The sequence below is a fragment of the Sapajus apella genome, unplaced genomic scaffold (assembly GCF_009761245.1).
Source record: "Sapajus apella isolate SASKATOON/1434 unplaced genomic scaffold, GSC_monkey_1.0 scaffold36, whole genome shotgun sequence".
In the NCBI taxonomy this organism is placed as follows: domain Eukaryota; kingdom Metazoa; phylum Chordata; class Mammalia; order Primates; family Cebidae; genus Sapajus; species Sapajus apella.
Window position 1 is genome coordinate 23,776,168 of NW_022436976.1, and position 21,616 is coordinate 23,797,783.

General features: G+C 48.2%; 1 protein-coding gene and 3 pseudogenes across 3 annotated transcripts in view; 2 read left to right on the top strand and 2 right to left on the bottom strand.

The window, feature by feature from the left end:
- Positions 1–11,685, top strand: part of KANK4 (KN motif and ankyrin repeat domains 4) — an 89,828-nt gene extending 78,143 nt beyond the window's left edge. Inside the window, exons 9-10 of one of the 2 annotated variants that reach the window (XM_032296807.1) lie at positions 2,077–2,277; positions 10,402–11,650. In XM_032296807.1, the coding sequence (XP_032152698.1) occupies positions 2,077–2,277; positions 10,402–10,506 (306 nt within the window). In that variant the 3' untranslated portion in view covers positions 10,507–11,650. Of the gene's footprint in view, positions 1–2,076; positions 2,278–10,401 lie in introns of both variants that reach the window. The other variant, XM_032296808.1, reaches the window with a different exon arrangement.
- Positions 11,686–13,365: 1,680 nt separating this feature from the next.
- Positions 13,366–13,928, bottom strand: LOC116563939 (annotated as a pseudogene). The gene has a single exon (XR_004274644.1). The product of XR_004274644.1 is annotated as an interferon-induced transmembrane protein 3 pseudogene (transcript).
- A 649-nt stretch (positions 13,929–14,577) lies between these two features.
- Positions 14,578–14,965, bottom strand: LOC116563940 (annotated as a pseudogene).
- A 4,431-nt stretch (positions 14,966–19,396) lies between these two features.
- Positions 19,397–20,782, top strand: LOC116563681 (annotated as a pseudogene).
- Positions 20,783–21,616: the final 834 nt, after the last annotated feature.

Consider the following 21,616-nt stretch of genomic DNA (forward strand, 5'->3'; position numbering starts at 1 on the left):
GAGGGGCAGAAGAATCGCTTGAACCCAGGAGGCGGAGGTTGCAATGAGCTGAAATCACACCACTGCACTCCAGCCTGGGTGACAGAGTGAAATTCCATCTCAAAAAAAAAAAGGAAAGAAAGAAATATACACAGGGTCAGGCCTGGTGACTCATGCCTGCAATCTTAGCACTTCAGGAGGCCACGGTGGGTGGCGTACTTGAGCCCATGAGTTCAGGATCAGCCTGGGCAACATGGCAAAACCCCGTCTCTACAAAAAATACAAAAATTGGCCAGATGTAGTGGCACACGCCTATGGTCACAGCTACTCAGGAGGCTGAAGTAACAGGATCACTTGAGCATGGTGGGCAGAGGTTGTAGTGAGTCGCAATTGTGCCACTCCACTCCAGCCTGGGTGATAGAGCAAGATTCTGTCTCAAAAAAAAAATTATACACATACACACACACATATAGTATATATAATAAAATCTGTGAAAAATGGGAAATGATGGTTAATTTGTAATCAGAAAAATTACTACTGTACATTATTATATTTAAATCCTTTATCTCACTTGATTCCCACAAAAGCTCTGTGAGATACACAGGATAAATCATTGTTATATTATTAAAAAAAAAAAATTGGCAGATGCGGTGGCTCATGCCTTTAATCCCAGCACTTTGGGAGGCCGAAGTAGGCGGATCACCTGAGGTCAGGAGTTTGAGACCAGCCTCGCCAACATGGAGAAACCTCATCTCTAGTAAAAAAAAAAAATTTTTTTTTGAGACAGATCTTGCTCTGTCACCCAGGCTAGAGTGCAGTGGCACAATCTCAGCTCGCTGCAACCTCTGCCTCCCAGGTTCAAGCAATTATCCTGATTCACCCTCCCGAGTAGCAGTTGCCCACCACCATGCCCAGCTAATTTTTATATTTTTTCTTTAGTAGAGATGGGGTTTCACCATGTTGGCCAGGCTGGTCTCAAACTCCTGACCTCAAGTGATCTACTTGCTTTGCCCTCCCAAAGTGCAGGGATTACAGGCGTGAGCCACTGCACCTGGCCTCAATTGTCATATTAATTTTTAAGAGAAGAAAAACCAGCTGGTACAATGGCTCACACCTGTAATATCAGCACTTTGGGAGACCAAAGCAGGAGGATTACTGGAGCTCAGGAGTTCAAGACCAGCCTGGGCAACATAGTGAGACCCCATTTCTACAAAAAGTAAAAAACTAGCCAGGTGTAGTGAGTGACACATGCCTGTGAGCTCAGCTACTTGGGAGGCTAAGGTGGAAGAATCACTTGATCCTGGAAGATTGATACTGCAATGAGCTGTGATTGTGCCACTGCACTCCAGCCTGGGTAACACAGCAAGACCCCATCTTTAAAAGAGAAAGAGAAGAAAAACCAAGAATCAAGGAAGACAGTGACATGGCCTGAATCATGCATGAGGAAACAGCACAACTAGAGTTTGGACTTGCTTTCTGATTCCAGCTCATTGCTGCGTCCACCAGTGATAACAGAAATGCCCTAGATTACTGTCAGTGTCTATAGATTAGAAATGACCACAGGACCTGCAACCAGAGACTGTGTTGAGGGAAGAGCGTTCTGGATATCCTTAAACTGAAAATTTCAGAGGCATTGAGCAGACAAAGCCTTCTTGGAGACAGTCAGTCTGGGGCAGGCAGTAAGAAGCCATGATGCTTGTGTTCAACCTTCATGTGTTCCATCATTCAACATTTATCAGCACATTCTTGGTGCTAGGCACTGGGGAGACAGGGACAAAAACACTTAGTCGCTGCCATCAACAATGTCACAATCCATGAGAAAGAGAAGTTGACAAGTTGCAATGCTAAGTGGTGAGTGCTGTGTTATGAATCCTGTGCCTGGGGAGTTAGAGAAGGCTTTAGAGAGGATGTGGGATCTGACTAGTCATGAAAGAGTAAAATTTTGCCAAGCAGAGAAGGTTATGTCCCATACCAAGGGCAGGAGATTCAGATCAGTGGCTGTGTTCTTGAGAAGTCTCTGATGAGCACACTCAGGCTGGAGAGGGGGTCCTTCCCCATTGGCAGCACCTCACCACGCTCCTGTGGCTCTGCATGCAGGGAGGCCAGACTGCGCTGATGCTGGGAGTCAGCCACGACAGGGAGGACATGGTTCAAGCGCTGCTTAGCTGCCAGGCAGATGTCAACCTGCAGGACCACGATGGATCCTCGGCCCTCATGCTGGCCTGTCACCATGGCAACGTAGACCTGGTGCGGCTGCTCCTGGCACACCCAGCCTGCGACAGCAGCCTGACTGACAAGGTGAGACTTACATACAATTAACAAGTAGCTATTGTTGGGCAGGGTAGCTCATGCCTGTAATCCCAGCACTTTGGGAGGCTGAGGCAGGAGGATCACTTTGAGCCCAGGAGTTTGAGACCAGCCTGGACAACACAGGGAGACCCCACCTCTTTAAAAAAAAAAAAAGTAGCTATTAAATTTACCCTCCTGAAGAGTGTCTTGCAAGCCAGCAGAATTCAAGGAACCCTATGGCAGTACAACAAAATCAGCCTCCTAAGGCTGTTGTGGAATTTAAATAAGAGGCTCACATCTATAATCCCAGCACTTTTTTGGAGGCTGAGGTGGGAGGATTGCTTGGCCAAGAGCTCAAGGCCAGCCTGGGCAACACGGTGAGACCCTGTCTCTTAAAAAAAATTAACCAGGCATGGTAGTGCATGCCTGTAATCCCTGCCTACTGGAGAGGCTGAGGCAGGAGGGTTGCTTGAGCCCAGAAGGTGGAGGCTGCAGTGAGCCATGATCAGACCACTACACTCCAGCCTGGGTGACAGAGTGAGACCCTGTCTGTAAAAAATTAAAAAATTAATAAATGAGATGATTCATGGTGAATGTTTGGAGTCCTAGAACTGTGAAGCCCACAACCCTAGCCTTTCATAACACCATTCTCGGCTAATGTGCCCTGGCTTGGCTTGGCCCAGATCCTCATCTGGTCATGGCAATAATAGCATGTGGGCTTTTGAGGCAGTAGCTTAGATGGGGAAGCTCTGCTGTCCAGTAGGGACTCAAAAGCCTTCAGAAGGATCAACCTTACAGAGTCATCTCTAGTCATTTAACTGAAAGTGCCTCTTTGGACGTTGACACACTTAATGAAGCAGCCCATTCCATCAAGTCAGCCTACTTGAAGTTACACTGTCAGTCACAGGCTTCTTCAATAAACTTCTTCAAAAGATGATGGCCACGATGCTGATGACAATAGTAACTAATCAGTAACAATAGTAACTGTCCGGGCGTGGTGGCTCATGCCTGTAATCCCAGCACTTTGGGAGGCTGAGGCATATGGATCACCTGAGGTCAGGAGTTCGAGATCAGCCTGACCAACATGGAGAAACCCCATCTCTACTAACAATACAAAATTTGCTGGGCATGGTGGTACATGCTTGTAATCCCAGCTACTTGAGAGACTGAGGCAGGATAATCGCTTGAACCTAGGAGGCGGAGGTTGTAGTAAGCCAAGATCACGCCATTGCACTCATGCCTGGGCAACAAGAGTGAAACTCCATCTCAAAAACAAAACAATAGTAACTAACTAACACGTATGGAGGGCTTATTCTGTGTCAGGTAGTGTACTAAGCATTTGCCAGGGACCATCTCATTTAAACCCCACAACAACCTTGTAAGGTTGACTGTCTTCCTGCTGCTCCACTTTGCTCAAGGAGACAGAAGTATCAGATGGTTAGGTTACATACACAAAAGACTTCTCAGAGAGTGGAACCCAGCTCCATTGAAACGCCTGGGCCCATACCCTTAACTGTTCCATCATCATGACTGTTGTCACATTGAAGCATCCATGTCTCTGGCTCCCTGCTGAATCCCCAACACCTAGTAGAGTGCCTGCCATATATCATTGAATCAATCAACAAATGAGTGCATGAAACCCATAAACTTTGGAAGTAAGCAATAGTAAGTGATCTTGTTTCTGATAATTACAGTAGATACAATAATATTTCTAGAGTGCTCCTGGGAACTAACCCTTTCCCATGTGTTACCTCTAATCCTCTCAGTAATCCAGTGAGATAGTGATCCCCACTTTTTACTGAAAACAGGCCTGAAGATGTTATGTAATTGTCCTAAGATTTACAAGCTACTGATTCTTAGAGCAGAGATTCAAGCCCAGGTCTGACTCTAGTATCCTTAATGTTGGTGCTGTAATTTAATGATTTAAACAGATGTCTTGATGCTTTCTTAACAGCCACAATTCAAAGAGAAAAAAGCCTGGAGAGGGGACGACAGTCCTCTCCCTGCCCAGGGACAGTACCTCTTACCCGGCCACATTTTAACTCCCCAGAGATTGACTCATCAGCAATTCAAGCTGCTGAGTCCTTCAGTCACATCCAAACAGCAGGCACCCATCCAGTGACTCTAGGTCCTGTGAACCCCAGCTTCACTCCAAAGCCATTTCTGAGATCTTTAGAGAGCACAGACCTTGGCCTTTATATGGGAACAGGGATGGGCTACTGGAAACCAGAGCCTACTTTTCCAAACATGATGTGGCCAGACAAAAGATTTGTGTTAATGAGCTCTCTGCTGGGTTGTCCTGGGAGAGAAGGAGGCAGCTCTTAATCCGGAACAGGCCTGTACATCAAAGGCCCCTGGCCCTCTAATGAATGACCACTGCTGATGCCCGAAGAGGCCTGAGAGGGGAGGCCCATGGGTCAGGCAGACAGGCATGAGCTTTGGAAGTCCCTGGTTAGCTGAGATAATCAGGCAGTGGATCTGAAAGCTCTCCTGGGTATCTCTGGAGATCTGTCACAGGTATAAGAGCACTAAGTGGCAGCGTTCTGGTGGTAGAAGAGCTGTGGGATCTGTTGCATTTCAGACAACTCAAGGATGATTGTTGGAAGCATGGACTTTAAATGCTCATGAGGCCAGATGTAGTGGCTCATGCCTGTAATCGTGACACTTTTGGAGGCCAAGTCAGGAGGGTTGTTGGAGCCCAGAAGTTTGAGACCAGTCTCGGCAACAAAGTGAGAACCCCTGTATTAGTCCATTACATCCCTAAGACTGGGCAATTTACAAAAGAAAGAGGTTTAATTGGACTTCCACATGGCTGGGGAAGCCTCACAATCATGGTGGAAGGCAAGGAGAAGCAAGTCACGCCTTACATGGATGGCAGCAGGCAAAGAGAGAGCTGGTGCAGGGAAACTCCCCCTTTTAATAGCCATCAGATCTTGTGAGACTTGCGCACTATAACAAGAACAGCACAGGAAAGACCTGCCCCCATGATTCAATTATTTCCCACCTGGTCCCTCCCACAACACATGGGAATTCAAGATGAGATTTGGGTGGGGACACAGCCAAACCATATCACCCCCTCTCTACAGAAAATAGAAAAAAAAAAAATAGCCAGGCGTGGTGGCATGCACCTGTAGTCCCAGCTACTCGGGAGGCTGAGGCAGGAATATTGCTTGAGCCTGGGTAGTTGAGGGTACAGTGAGCCATGATTGTGCGAGGGAACTCCTACCAGGGTGACAGAGTGAGACCCTGTCTCAAAAAAAAAAAAAAAAGTTAAATGCTCATGAATTCGAATCTAGGTTCAGTGACTTTGGGTAGGTGACCTAACTCTTCTGGGCCTCTAGATGCTTGTCTGTAAAATGGGAACAGCAGTAGACTCTACCTAAATACTATAATGTTTATAAAGGCTGTCTCTGACATCTAGGAGTTCACAGTGGATGGTAACTGTTTTAATTATGAATAGATGAACAGTGATAGCTAAAACAAAAACACCACATCACCCAGCAGGGACCTTGGCATTTACAGACAGCGTCTGGAGAGAGTAGGGAGAACAAAGATCTGGAATTAGGGGAGCCAATCAGACAGGGAGACCAGCCCCCAAAGGGAGAAGCTACTGACAGGCTTGGTTCAGTCCAGTGGTTCTCAGCCAGGGGTGATTTTGCCCTCCGGGGAGATTTGGCAATGTCTGGGGACATTTTTATTCACAAGTTGGGGAGAGAATGCTCCTGACATCTAGTGGGTAGAGTCCAGGGATGCGGCTAGACATCCTGCAATGCACAGGAACAGCAAAGAATTAACAATTATCCAGCTGGGCGCAGTGGCTCATGCCTGTCATCCCAGTACTTTTGGAGGCCAAGGAGAACAGATCACTTAAGGTCAGGAGTTCAAGACCAGCCTGGCAACATTTTGAAACCCCGTCTCTACTAAAAACACAAGAATGAGCCAGGCGTGGTGGCGCACACCTGTAATCCCAGCTACTCGGGAGGCTGAGACAGGAGAATCACTTGAACCTGAGAGGTGGATGTTGCAGTGAGTCGAAATCACGCCATTGCACTCCAGCCTGGGTGAAAGGGCGAGACTCCATCTCAAAAACAAACAAACAAAATAAACAATTTTCTGGTCCAAAATATCAATAGTGCTGCCATTGAGAATGCCTGGTTTAGGCAAGCACTGAAATCCAGGTGGGTTTAGGTAACCAGTCCCGGTGAAGTGCTGGATCAGGGAGAGCCAGGCCAGGCTGAGGACTGGGCCGGCTGGAGTTCGGGGCAGGCTGTAAGCCTGGAAGGGAGGGCCTGGAGTGCTAATCAGGAGATGGAGGAGGACATCTATCATGGCAGAAGCTGGAGCGAGTTAGGGAAAGCCCAGCCAGCACAGTGGTGCCCAGGTAATGCAGGTAATGGGCCCACAGGTAAGGCGGGTTCCAGACCCCACCCATGGTTGGGCCGCATGCTGCCCACCTAGGTCAGGGTTGATTCACATGCAGATTCTCAAGGGTGACTTTGGTGAGCACAGTGTCTACATCCCCAGGATGAGACATTTCAGTGGAAAAGGGAGCTTCTGACAAGGCTGTGCCAAGTACCAAGGCTTGTACCTGGTGCTTCACATGTAGGGGGAAAGTCTGGCCCTTATCTTACCCTTCGTATCATTTCCATATTCATCTTTCCTATGGAAGCTTCGATGTTAACAGAAGGGCTTATTTGGGAATGCCCTTGGAAAACTGGGAGAGAATTCATATCCTGAAATTGGTTTGTTTCATCAACATTTAAAGTTTGATATAAATGCAGAACTCCCAGAACGGTTGGTCAGGCCCTTAACTAGGTTTACAGGCAATTTGAGGAAATCCGCCACCCAGCCTTTTCCGCGCCCCAGAGCCCACCCTTTATTTTGGCAGCTTCTTTAAAGCATCAGTCAGATTGAAAACTTCTTAAATGCAGAGATTATGCCTTACTCACCTTTGTGTGATACATAGTGGGCTCATGATGAGTTCTCATTATATTCAAAGACGCCCCCTCCAACACATGCACACACACACAGTTGTGCCAGCTGCCTAGACCCTGCCTGTTTTGTTTGTTTGTTTTGAGATGGGGTCTTGCCCTGTCACCCAGATTGGAATGCAGTGGAACAATCAAGGCTTATTGCAGCCTTGACTTCCTGGGCTCAAGTGATCTTCCCGCCTCAGCCTCCCAAAGCGCTGGGATTACAGGCATGAGCCCCTGCGCCTGGCCAAGTACAGATTTTCAATCCCTGAAGTTACACATAAATTTTATACCATACCCGGCTAGTCCCCCATTTCTTCAGTCGGGGTCTCCTAGACCAGCTCTGGAGTGTCACCAAGCAGGGCTCGCCATACCTGGCTCCCACAGGAGCTACATGGCACGAACTTATTCCCAGAGTTCTGGCAGAGGCGTCGGAGGAACACTCCCCCTCGTGAAGTGATCTCTCTGGCCACACCTCCTAAACTGTTCCTCCTCTGTTCTTCATGTCTGCAGTCGAGGAGCCCGCAGCTGCAAGCTATCCTCCAGACGGACCCTGGACTGGCCCTGCGGCTCTTCCCCCAAACACTGTCAGCACGGACTCTGTGTTTACATAGAGCCTCAGGATTGACAAGGCACAGCAGATGGAGTTCAGGAGCAGGAACTCGGGCCTAAGCAAACCCAGGCCCCTCCTTTAGGAGGCTTTTACAGGACTCCCTGCTTAAAATCTTTGCTTTGTTCCAGTGCTTTCCAATGTACAAACATATTCACTAGGATTTAGATTCCATCAGCTTGAAATGAAATCATTAGGTTCTCGTGCGGGAATCTCTCTTTCAGCAGTGCTTGCTGAGGGCTGGCCAAACGCCAGGCCCTGGGCCAGTGCCGGCACGCAGCAGTTGACAGGCCAGATCAGCTTCCTGACCTCGTGGAGACCGAAATGTATCAAATAACCCCACAAATACCAGCATGTAACAAGTGGTCAAAGAAAAGTCCAGGGAGTCATGAGGGCTTTTTGGGGAAAGAACTTTGTATGTTTTGAGAAGCCCATGTGCCATCTTCGGGGTCCCACTGCAATGCCACTCCCTTCCTCTGCCTCCCCCTGAGCCATCTTCTAGCCACCCTGGCACACAGTGGCTGTCCTCTCCCTTGAGCTCAGGCTGTTCCTGTCTTCTGACTCGTTTAGTGCTTTGCCATATGCTTTATAGTTATTTGCACGTGTGGGGAGCCCTGGTGGTCCCTGGATTCCATCCCCGTGCATGGGAAAAAGGCTGAAGAGTGTTAAGCTGGGTGTTAACACTTCCTACCTGCTTCTGTGAAAGAACTGTTCACATTTTAGGAAGTAAATCTATGCATAGGCAGTAGAGAATAATCTAGTGGGGCCTTGGGTGTCCCCTACCCATCAAACCCTTTACAGCAGCAAAACGTCAAAATTTTCACAGTAGGCCAACAGCCTCAGGTCAGGTCTCAGCTCCCAAAAAGTTACCTAAAGAGTGTGGTTTTTGGAGCTGCTTAGAGTTCTGAATTCTGGATGCGGGAGTGAGCTCATTCATGAGAGACTGTGGCTGCTCAGTCAGGCTGGTGGTGCCTGATGAGAGCCTCCTTGGTGCAGCTTCTTTAGACAGTGGAACTACCAGCTTCCTGCATCGCCGTGGCAGTGTAAAGAGTGCTGTGGCATCACAGAGCAGGAAGTAAAAATGTGCATGCCCCTGAATGCTCTGAGCCCACTTCTAAGAGTCAGGAAATAATTACAAATGGGAAAATGCGGAGGCAGGGCGTGGTGGCTCACACCTATAATCCTAGCACTTTGGGAGGCCGAGGTGGGCAGATAACCTGAGGTCAGGAGTTTGAGACCAGCCTGACCAACATGGAGAAACCCTGTCTCTACTAAAAATACAAAAAATTAGCTGGGCGTGGTGGCACATGCTTGTAATCCTCGCTACTCAGGAGGCTGAAGCAGGAGAATTGCTTGAACCCGAGAGGCGGAGATTGTGGTGAGTCAAGATCATGCCATTGCTCTTCAGCCTGGGCAACAAGAGCGAAACTCTGTCTCAAAAAAAAAAAAAAATGGGAAAATGCTTTTGCACTAAGACTATTATGGCAGAGACTTAGAATCAACAAAAATTTCCATTGAAAGTAATATTTCCATAATTAGTTTAAAACGTAGTAAATTATGTAGTATTATATAGCCAAAAAGAATTATCATGCATTATAATGGTCATGTAAGAATAGAGAAAAATCGTATAGCATACCGTGATAAATTAAGAATGAAAGCAAATTCAAAGTTGATATACAACATCACTCCTTTATTTAAAAACCAACAACAGGACAGGTGAGGGACAGGACAGGATTACGAATTCATGCCTGTAATCCCAAAACTTTGCAAGGCCAATGTGGAAGGGTCATTTGAACCCAGGAGTTCAAGACCAGCCTAAGCAACATAGTGAGACCCTGTCTCTACAAAAAATTTAAAAACAAACAGATAGAAATAAACCAACAAGTTTGCACAGGAGAAAAGATTGGAGGAAAACACCCCAAAATGCTAACTTGCACTTAGATGCATGTAGTGGAATAGCAAGAGTTATTTTATTTCCTGTTTGCCAATTTGAACAGGAAAAAAGTGGGGCTGGGCACAGTGGCTCACACCTGTAATCCCATCACTTTGGGAGGCCGAGGTGGATGGATCAGTTGAGCCCAGGAATTTGAGATCAGCCTGGGCAACATGGTGACACCCCATCTCTACAAAAAATGCAAAAATCAGCCGGGCGTAGTGGTGTGTGCCTGCAATCCCAGCTACTTGGGAGGCTGAAGGTGGAGGATCACCTGAGCCCAGGAGGCGGAGGTTGCAGTAAGCTGTGATTGTGCCCCTGCACTCCATCCTGGGCAATAGAATAAGACTCCATCTCAAAAAAAAAGAGCATTAAAAACCAGATTACTCTTTTTTATTTCCACTGTCACAGATATCCCAGGAGTCACTATTGTTTCTGCAGAATGGGCCACATTGCTGGTGATCCTCATGTCATTTGAATCTTCTCTACCGGTGTCTCTGGAAGCCTGGAATAGACACCTATATCCCAGGCATACCCCCTACTCCCAACTTGCCCTTCCCCCCTGGGTAGGAGGCAGATTGGATGATATTTATTTCTCCTTTCCTTTTCTCCTGTAGGCTGGCCGCACAGCTTTGTCCATTGCTCTGAAGTCACCCACCCATATGGAAATTGCTGGGCTTCTGAGAGCCCACGCGGAGCAGGGCAGATCCCTGGGGCTGTAGGGGCTGCAGAGGAACTGGCAGCCAGGAACAAAAGCCTTCTTCTCTGGACTCCTCCCTCGCCTTTGGAGAAGGCAGAGGTCACAGGCCAGAGAGCCACCCCTCAAGAGAAGAAACTATGTGAAATATGCACATACACTCCTGTTGTATAATTCTGCTCATTAGGATGCTTTGTAGTTTTTGCCTTAGGCCAAGCCCCAAAACTACACGGCTTCAGAATAGGGTTCAAAGTGCAAAGCTGAGGGGTACATCGGTGTCATCCAAGCATCCAAAACATCTTCAGCCTTGAATTCCTCCTGACTCTACCCTCTGTAGCATTGTGTAGCAAGCAGGCAGGCAGGAGCACAGTAGCACATTAGAAAAGCAATACTTTTTACATGGAATTTCAAAGTGCACTATCTTTTTGTTTTTAAGCAAGAGTATACAAATATGTCCCATTGATATGCATGTCTAGAGATGGGAGGGGATTTAAGCCAACCTCCTGGTAAGCATTCTGAAGAGGACCCCAGGAGAATCACTATGCAGACTGTTGAAACTGAACAAGCCCCATTTGGGAGCTTTGTTTCGATGGGGTTGACAGAGAAATCTTAAATTCAGACAAGGTAGGAAGAAGCACATTGGCTTCCATGCCAAATATACAGTCTTAACTATTTCTGAGTCATCTAGTGATTCCAATTTGCTCTAGGGAAATTGGAATTAACTAAGTAATTTATTATCTAGTAGGTTGCTATGTAATAAAATAAAGAAATTGAATCCAGTGACACACGCCACATGTGTTTGGGCAGAGTCGGATTCCATCAGCTAATCTGAGTCTGTGAAAGAAACAAAAGAAAGCTTCCTCCTGAGGATGGGTTATGGTCATCGAGAAGCCGCCACATTTCCTGCATAGCCGTATCCATTCCCTTACGGTACTTCCCGGTGCTTTCCCCTCATATCCCCTAGAAGCACTCATCTGTTCTAAGGTTTTCTGGGACTTCTGGCTGCAGAGCCTTCCAGCCTCGGATGCATCAGGAGCAAGGGAGCCAGGCGGGGAAGGGCAATTCTTTCCGAAGCTTCCACATTCCCTGGGGCCGGCACATGCGAGGTTTATATGGTCAGTAGCTCACATCAGGTCGTCTGAATGTGCTCTTTCTTAAAATCTCTTATGAAAAAAAAAAAAAAATCTCTCTTATATAAAAAGAAGTAATGTCAGGCCGGGTGCGGTGGCTCACACCTGTATTCCCAAAACTTTGGGAGGCTGAGCTGGGTGGATCACCTGAGGTCAGGAGTTTGAGACCAGCCTGGCCAACATGGTGAAACCTCATCTCTACTAAAAATACAAAAATTAGCCAGACGTAGTGGCGCTCACCTGTAATCCCAGCTACTCTGGAGGCTGAGGCCGGAAAATCGCTCGAACCCAGGAGGTGGAGGTTGTGGTGAGCCAAGATTATGCTATTGCACTCCAGCCTGGGGAACGAGAGCAAAACTCCATTTCAAAAAAAAAAAAAGAAGTGATGTCAAAGTTTGATGAGCTTTACATCGGAAATTCAAAAGCTTACACTCTCATTTTGGCTGGGATGCCGATTTGCTGGGTGCCCCTGTGGTGACTTATAAAACCTCCATGGGCCCCAGTTTCATCATCTCTAAAAACAGAAATTATCATACAACCTACCTCCTTGGGGGAGCGGTGCTACACAAGGAGCAGCTGATGGAAGTTTTGAAATCCAATTTGTAACCCATTAAGGCCGTCTACAGAAATGGTACAGCAAACTTCCTTATGCCATTGTGATTCATAAGAGAGGCTCAAAGCCCCAGAACAACACGACATGTGTTGATGCAACTCAGAGGTGGAGGGAATGGAGCAAATAAGGAGCAAAAAATGCTTTAAATGGATTTATTTTGACCTCAAAATACATTGTAAGAGCAACATCCTACATTAATAAATGTTCTAGCCCAGCGCTTTGCGAACATTTATGTGCATACAGATCACTTGGGATCTTGTTCGAATGCAGTAGGTTGGGGGTGGGGCCTGGGATTCTGCATTTCTAACCAGTTCCAGGGAGATGCTGATGCTATCAAGCCACAATCACACTTTGAGTAGCAAGTCTCTGGCCTATCCGTATTATTTGTTGTATTAAAATGCTGCCTCTCAATCTTCTGTCTCAAAATTTCTTCGCATTTCTCTGCTCTTGGTTCTTGGGAATTTGCAGGGTGGGTCTTATTTGCTGTTGCCTCTGCAGACAGCTGTAGGGGTCCGTGTCCTGTGTTGCCAGTTTAGGATTTATTTCTGCATCTTATATTAGGTGGCAACTTCAACTGGGTCACTTTAAAAATATACATATATATTTATATATATGTATATAGAGCCGGTGCTGACCATCTGTCTGGTTTCCATGTACATATATATATATTCCATGTATATATATACACATGGAAACTAGCCAGGTGGTCAGCACTATTCCCAGCACTTAGAGACATCACGGTGAGAACAGTTCAGTCTCTTGTCTCACCATCCGCTAGGGAAAACATATAGAAGGTCAGAAGGAAGCCCAGAGGGGCACCACTAAAGAGCACCGGAGCTGGCCTTAAGAAGTCAAGGTAGGCGTCCTGGAGGAAGGGCCACTGAACTTACAGATTACTGGATGTTAGGCAGAAAAGCGGAGTGAGAGGTGAGTGTGTTGGGCGGGAGAGTACTGCTACAACTGCCAGATGAGTTCATTTTGCCCGTTGCCTAGACAGAGCCGATTTATTAAGACTGGGGAATTGCAATAGAGAAATTCACGCAGAGCTGGCTGTGCAGAAGAGCAGAGGTTTGTTATTACTCAAATGAGTCTCCCCAGGCATTTCGGGGAGCAGAGTTGTTTGTTTTTTTTTTTTCAGGAGCACTTGCACTTTATTGAACTCGACTGTAGAAAAGTGTGTGAGGGTAAAGGGCTGATACAGGATGGGCTGGGGGCAGGGCGAGGAATGGAAGCTGAAGTACATGGGAGACAGGTCACGGGCAGAGCCCCTGGCCCGGGTGATTCCTCTGGATCTACTGATAGACTTGCAGAATCAGTTTTGGGATGATGATCAGCAGAATGGTCATGATGATGCCCAAAATCAGGGCCCAGATGTTCAGGCACTTGGCAGTGGAGGCATAGGCCTGGGCCCCGGTCAGGTCGCCAACCATCTTCCTGTCCCTTCACGGAGTAGGCAAACGCTATGAAGCCCAGGCAGCAGGGGTTCATGAAGAGGGTGTTGAACAGGGACCAGACGACGTGGTCAGGCACGGAGGTCTCGCTTCGGATGTGGATCACGGTGGATGTCGGGGGTGCAGGGTTGTGGGGCGCCCCCAGCGCAGCCACCTCATGTTCCTCCTTCAGCATCTCATAGTTCGGGGGATGGTGGGTGCTGGCGGGAGTGAAGAAGGTTTGGACAGTGTGGTTCATGGTGTCCAGGGAACTCGGGAGCAGAGTTTTAAGGACAACTTGGTAGATGGGGGGAAGCCGGTAAGCCAGAAGGGCTGATTGGTCGGGTCAGAGGTGACATCATAGGGAGTCGAAGCTGTCTTCTTGGGCTGAGTCAGTTCCTAGGTGAGGGCCACAAGATCAGATGTGCCAGTTTATCCACCTGGGTGGTGCCAGCTGATTCATCAAGTGCAGGGTCTGCAAAATGTCTCAAGCACTGTTCTTAGGAGTAGTTTAGGGAGGGTCAGAACCTGGTAGCCTCCTGCTGCATGACTCCATAATTTCTAATCTCCTGGCTAATTTCTTGTCCTACAGAGGCAGTGTAGTCCCCTGGCAAGGAGGAGGTTTGTTTTGGGAAAGGGTTGTTAGCGTCTTTGTTTTAAACTATAAATTTTCTCCCAAAGTTAGTTAGCCTGTGCCCAGGAATGAACAAGGACAGCTTAGGTTAGAAGCAAGATGGAGTTGGTTAGGTCAGATCTCTTTCACTGTCTGTTAAGTTTGCAATGGTGGTTTCACTGCTGAGGCTGAGAGAAGGGAAAGCAGGCATTTAGGGGCCTTCATTCAGTTCACTGTGGCTGTCATGTTTGAGTGGGACACTGAAATCAAAGGATGTGTTTTTTTGTGTGTGAGCCAAAGATTGATTTCTTCATTTCTTACATTTGAAGGACTCTTCAATCATGTCCTTGGCCTGAGACGCCTTGCCACAGTCCTTAACTACTGCACAACTGCAACCAACCACTTTACGGGACTTCCCCTCTCTGTCACTTTTACAGAGACCTACCCATTCCCCTAATTCCTTGTTATCATCAACCTTAATTAGGTTGATTTGGTGCTCGGCACAAAGGGCCTCCACCAACTTGGCACACGTACGCTCATCACAGTTGGATGCAGGCACACAAGATGGGCTTGGCGCCTGTCTAAGGCTTTGGCAGCTTCGCGAATTCCATGTGCTAGGCCATTGCGGTCTTCAGCACCTCTCGTAGAGCAGTATTAACGTCCATTACACCTCCAGCAGCAATGCCTTCCTCGGCCATGGTAGATGGATTACAGTTGAAGCCGAATCTTGAAAGCACCCAAGGTTCCGCCCCCACACGACTATGCGTCGGCAGGGAAAGAGCCAAAGGGTGTATTTTTAAGAGATGAGACTGAAAATACATGGAGACCACATCAAAAAGTGCTGTAAAAGCTGTGGTAAGGCTTTATTCCAAAGGCAATGGAAAGGTATTGAAATCCAGATTTTAAATGGAGAAACCCATTCCTCTAACCCACATTTAACACACATTTATCAGATACCTCTTCCTCTTCCCTTCCAAGTACTGTGCTTGAGGCTGGGGCTATGCCAGCGGGCGGGATAGGCACAGAGTGCACTGCACTGTAGCAGGGAAGGAAGACAAACCAGCAACCGCCTTGCCGTGACAGCCATGTTGTAGCTGGGTGAGCACAGGGTGCTGGGGGGTGCATAGATGGGGTCCTCAGCCTAGTCCCCCTTTCACCTAGAAGTGGAGAGGGGTCCAGGAAGGCTTCCTGAGGGATATTTTAGCTATCTGAAGGATGCCTAGGAGCTAGCCAGGCAAAGAGGAGCAGGAGAACATTCCAGGCAAAGGAAGAAACATGAATAAAGCCCCAAAACAAGAGAGAACATTGATTTGGGCCATTCAAAGAATGTTAGTGTGCCTAGTCTGGGCACAGCGGCTGCCTGTAATCCCAGCACTCTGGGAGGCTGAGGTGGGCAGATCACCTGAGGTCAGGAGTTCGAGGTCAGCCTGACCAACATGGTGAAATCCCATCTCTACTAAAAATACAAAAATTAGCCTGGCGTGGTGGCAAGTGCCTGTAATCCCAGCTGCTTGGGAGGCTGAGGCAGGAGAATTGCTTGAACCAGGGAAGCGGAGGCTACAGTGAGCCGATACCTCACCACTGCCCTCCAGCCTGGGTGACAGAGCCAGACACCATCCCCACTCCCCCAAAAAAGGAAGCAATGCTCAGATTCACATTTTAGAAACAGCACTCTAGTTTTCTGAACATGAGTGACATTTATTCAACAAATATTTGTGGACCGTCCATTCAGGGTCCTGGGGGTTAGAGGGGACAGATGTAAGCTAATGACAACTATAGAATGTGACAAGTGTCAGAGGCCTGAGCAGTGCTGCAGAGACTGACTCAGAACAAGGGAGTCAAGGAAGCCTTCCAGAGGAGGTGGCTTTTTAGCTAAGCCATAAGGATGCATAGGAGTTTGCCAGGGCATTCTAGATAGAACAGCAGGTGGATGGAGGATGTAGCATGTGAAAAAGTGTGACCTGAGTCAGGCACGCTGGCTCATGCCTACAATCCCAGCTACTCGGGTGGCTGAGGCATGAGAATCACTTGAATGTGGGAGGTGGAGGTTGCAGTGAGCCGAGATCGTGCCACTGCACTCCAGCCTGAGTGACAGAGGGAGATTCCATCTTAAAAAAAAAAGAAAGAAAGAAAAAAAAAAATGCTGGGCACAGTGGATCACGGCTGTAATCCCAGCACTTTGGGTGGCTGAGGTGGACATACGATGAGGTCAGGAGATCGAGACCATCCTGGCCATGGTGAAATCCTGTCTCTACTAAAATACAAAAAATTATCCAGCAGTGGTGGTGTGCGCATGTAGTCCCAGCCACTCAGGAGGTTGAGGCAGGGGAATCGCTTGAACCCGGGAGATCGAGGTTGCAGTGAGCTGAGATTGCACCACTGCACTCCAGCCTGGTGACAGAGTAAGACTCTATCTCAAAAAAAAAAAAAAAAGGTGTGACCTGTTGGGCAATGGAGACAATTTCAGGATAAATTTAGTTTCAGTTACGTGGGAGAGGGAACCAAAGAGGAGATGTGAGAGGGAGGTTAGGAAACACGTCGTACTCGTACATTGATAGTTGGAATTTGGACTGGAGCCTGTAACTTGAGGGGAATAACAGACCCCTCTGAAAATGCAAAGCCCTCAGCAGAAAAAGTTTGGGGGATTGAGGCAGAAGGATTGCTTGAGGCCAGGAGTTTAAGACCAACCTGGGCAACATAGCAAGACCCCATCTCTAAAAAAAAATTTGTTTTAAATAAAAAATAGCCAGGCACGGTGGCACATGCCTGTAGTCCTAGCTACTTAGGAGGCTGAGGCAGGAGGATTGCTTGAGTCAAGGGAGTTATTTTCGCACCATTGCACTTCAGCCTGGGTGACAGAGTGAGACCCTGCCTCTAAAAAATAAAAAAGAAAGGAAAAGGGGCTGGGCGCGGTGGCACATGCTGTAATCTCAGCACTTTGGGAGGGCAAGATGGGCTGATCCTTTGAGGTCAGGAGTTCTAGACCAGCCTGGCCAACATGGTGAAACTCCCATCTCTACTAAAAATACAAAATTTAGCAGGATATGGTGTCACACACCTGTAACCCCAGCTACTCGGGAGGCTGAGGCATGAGAATCACTTGAACCCAGGAGGCAGAAGTTACAGTGAGCCAAGATTGTGCCACTGCACTCCAGCCTGGGTGACAGAGCAACTGGGACTCCATCTCAAAAAAAAATTTTTTTTAATTTTTTTTAAAAAGGCAAAATTTGCATGTAACTTCAGGGATTCGAAAATCCACTCAGCTGGATGCAGTTCTCACACCTATAATCCCAACACTTTAGAGGCTGAGGCAGGAGGATCACTTGAGCCCAGGAGGTAAAGACCAGCCTGGGTAACATAGTGACACCCCATCTCTACAAAAAAATTTAAAAACTAGCCAGGCATGGTGGTGTGTGCCTGTAGTCCCAGCTACTCGGGAGGCTAAGCTGGGGGGAATCACTTGAGCCCAGGAGGACAAGGCTGCAATGACTGTGATGTCACCACTACACTCCAGGCTAGGTGACAGAATGAGACTCTGTCTCAAAAAAAGACTCAAAATCTCACTGCTATGGGCAGTGGGGAAGCATTGATTTCTTTTCTTTTCTTTCTTTTTTTTTGGAGATAGAGTCTTACTCTGTGGGCAGACTGGAGTGCAGTGGTGTGATCTCGGTTCACTGCAACCTCTGCCTCCCGGGTTCAAGCGATTCTCCTGCCTCAGTCTCCCAAGTAGCTGGGATTACAGGTATATGCCCAGCTAATTTTTTGTATTTTTAGTAGAGACAGAGTTTCGCCATGTTGGGCAGGCTGGTCTTGAATTCCTGACCTCGTGATCTGCCTGGCTTAGCCTCCCAAAGTGCGGGAATTACAGTCATGAGCCACCGTGTCCGGCTGGAGGCATTAACTTCTAGACAATAGAGCCATATGATCAGATTTGCTAAGTATTAATAGAATGATCACAAAGAGTGACTGAAAGCAAAGGGACCAGCTAGAATGTTCCAGTGAGACACTGGGTATAAAGCAGGAAGAGCCTAGCACATGGTGGGAGCTGTGGGGATGAAGAATAGAGCCTTGTAGGAAAGGCATCAGGAATGGGATGTGCCAGCATATGGTGACAAACTGGATAGTGAGTGGACAGTGGCGACAGGAGGGTGGTGGGATATGCATTCTTCTCTTCCTCCTTAATAACAGAATTCCCAGCTTTTAGCCAGACACATGGCCACCCCGAATAGAGTTCATTGGCCAGCTCTCCTTGCTGCTTGACTTGACCCTGTAACTATGTCCTGGCTAATGAGGTGTGATTGAAGTGAGGTATGCAAATGCTGGCTCCTGCATTGAAAGGAAAGGGAAATGCATTTCCCCATTCCCACTGGCTGGAATGTGGTAGTGATCCATCTTGATCCAAGAAGATGAAGCCAACATCCTAGGGATGATAGAACAGCAAGTCAGAAGGAGCTTAGGTCCCCAACACCGTAAAGCTGTCATCTCCTCTCTGAACTGCTTATCATGCATTTGATGTCTGAGCAAGAAATAATCTTCTCATATGTTTAAGCAATCGTACACTTGGATCTCTGTGACAATAGGATTTTGACAAATGCACTTTGCACCACAGGGCAGTGTCAAGAGTCAGATGCTATGGTTAGTGGATTTCAGGGTAGAAACGCTGGGAAAGGCCTTTTGGAAGGAGTATCCTTTCAATGCCTAGGCATAAGGAATGTCTCCTTATGACACCAGTCCCTGTTCCATGCCCACAGCCTTGCAGAAGGTACAGCTCCGTGTTGCTCTAGCAGATTACTGAATACAGGCTGCGCACCTCAAGGCAGCCAGTCCTTAAGTGATTCATTGCCTATGAGGTGGCCTGGTGTGGAATTTATGGGTGGAACCACTGAATTATCTGAGAAATCTGAATGAAGAAACATGGCATTTCAGGCAGTCACAGTGGGGTGCGATTAGGGAGAAGGGGGTAAAGCTGTGAGGTGGAGTGAGGCATAAGGGGAAAGGTAAAATTTGCATGAGTAGAGGTCAAAACAGGCTGAAAGGGCTGGGCACGGTGGCTCATGCCTGTAATTCCAGCACTTTGGGAGGCCAAAGGGGGTGTGGATCATCTGAGGTCAGGAGTTCAAGACCAGCCTGGCCAACATTGTGAAACCCTGTCTCTACTAAAAATATAAAAAATTAGCCAGGCGTGGTGTCACGTGCCTATAATCCCAGCTACTTGGGAGGCTGAAGCAGGAGAATTACTTGAACCCGGCACACAGAGGCTGCAATGATCCAAGTACACACAACTGCACTCCAGCCTGGGTGACAGAGTAGGATCCTGTCCAAAAAACAAAAAGGCGATCTCTGCTCCTCCTGTTTGACAGATGGCCACGTCTTGTCTCCCATCGCCAGCCACATCCCTGAGACACCATGGGGAAGGTGAAGGTCAGAGTCAATGGATTTGGTCGTATTGGGCGCCTGGACTACTTTTAACTCTGGTAAAGTGGACATTGTCGCCATCAATGACCCCTTCATTGACCTCCACTACAGGGTCTACATGTTTCAGTATGATTCCATCCATGGCAAATTCCACGGCACCATCAAGGCTGAGAACAGTAACCTTGTCATCAATGGAAATCCCATCACCATCTTCCAGGAGCGTGATCCCTCCAAAATCAAGTGGGGTGATGCTGGCACTGAGTACGTGGTGGAGTCCACTGGCATCTTCACCACCGTGGAGAAGGCTGGGGCTCGCTTTCAGGGAGGAGCCAAAAGGGTCATCATTTCTGCCCCCTCTGCTGATGCCCCCATGTTCGTGATGGGCGTGAACCATGAGAAGTATGACAATAGCCTCAAGATCATCAACAATGCCTCCTGCACCACCAACTGCTTAGCGCCCTGGCCACAGTCATCCATGACAACTTTGGTATCGTGGAAGGACTCATGACCACAGTCCATGCCATCACTGCCACCCAGAAGACCGTGGATGGCCCCTCCCAGAAACTGAGGCGTGATGACCGCGGGGCTCTCCAGAACATCATCCCTCTCTACTGGCGCTGCCAAGGCTGTGGGCAAGGTCATCCCTAAGCTGAACAGGAAGCTCACTGGCATGGCCTTCCGTGTCCCCACTGCCAACGTGTCAGTGGTGGACCTGACATGCCATTTGGAAAAACCTGCCAAATATGATGACATCAAGAAGGTGTGAAGCAGGCATCAGAGGCCCGCCCCCTCAAGGGCATCCTGGGCTACACTGAGCACCAGGTGGTCTCCTGCGACTTCAACAGCGACATGCACTCTTCCACCTTCAAAGCTGGGCTGTCACTGCCCTCAGCAAGCACTTTGTCAAGTTCATTTCCTGGTAAGACAATGAATTTGGCTACAGCAACATTCACGGCCCACATGGCCTCCAAGGAGGAAGACCCCTGGACCACCAGCCCCAGAGAGAGCACGAGAGGAAGAGGGAAGCCCTCACTGCTGGGGAGTCCCTGCCACACTCGGTCTCCACCACACTGAATCTCCCCTCCTCACAGTTTCCATGAAGATCCCCTGCAAAGGGAGGGGCCTAGGGAGCCCCACCTTGTCACGTACCATCAGTAAAGTCCCCTGTGCTCAGTAAAAAAGAAAAAAAAAAAAGGACAGGCTGATAGTGTGAGCAAGAAGGATCTATGAGATAGAGAAAAGATCAAGAGCAAAGAGACAAATACGCTTACGGAGTAGGTGCCAACCCTCCTTGCCTGGGACCTTCTCCCCAGCCCCGTCCTGGATGCCCCTGACTGCAGCAGGAGCTGTAAGACTCCGACAAGAAAACGTGGCCCCTGGCCATTGCAGGACAGTCACCAGACACTGCCTGGGCCTATGAGGCCCTCTCTTGGGAATTTTCTAGCTGAGATTTAGGAGAGAGGTTCAGTCTCCTTCTGGCATCTGGACTGTATCATGCAGATCTCAGCTGCTGACGGCCCAGGTCAGCCTTGCAGGCAGAGGCACCAAAGGGATTCTTCAGCCATAAAACCTAAAGCAGGCCGGGCGTAGTGGCTCACGCCTATAATCCACGCACTTTGGAGGCCAAGGCGGGCAGATCACCTGAGGTTGGGAGTTCAAGACCAGCCTGAAACCCCGTCTTTTAAAAAAAAAAAAAAAAAAAGCCGGGCGCGGTGGCTCAAGCCTGTAATCCCAGCACTTTGGGAGGCCGAGGCGGGTGGATCACGAGGTCAAGAGATCGAGACCATCCTGGTCAACATGGTGAAACCCCGTCTCTACTAAAAATACAAAACATTAGCTGGGCATGGTGGTGCATGCCTGTAATCCCAGCTACTCAGGAGGCTGAGGCAGGAGAATTGCCTGAACCCAGGAGGCGGAGGTTGCGGTGAGCCGAG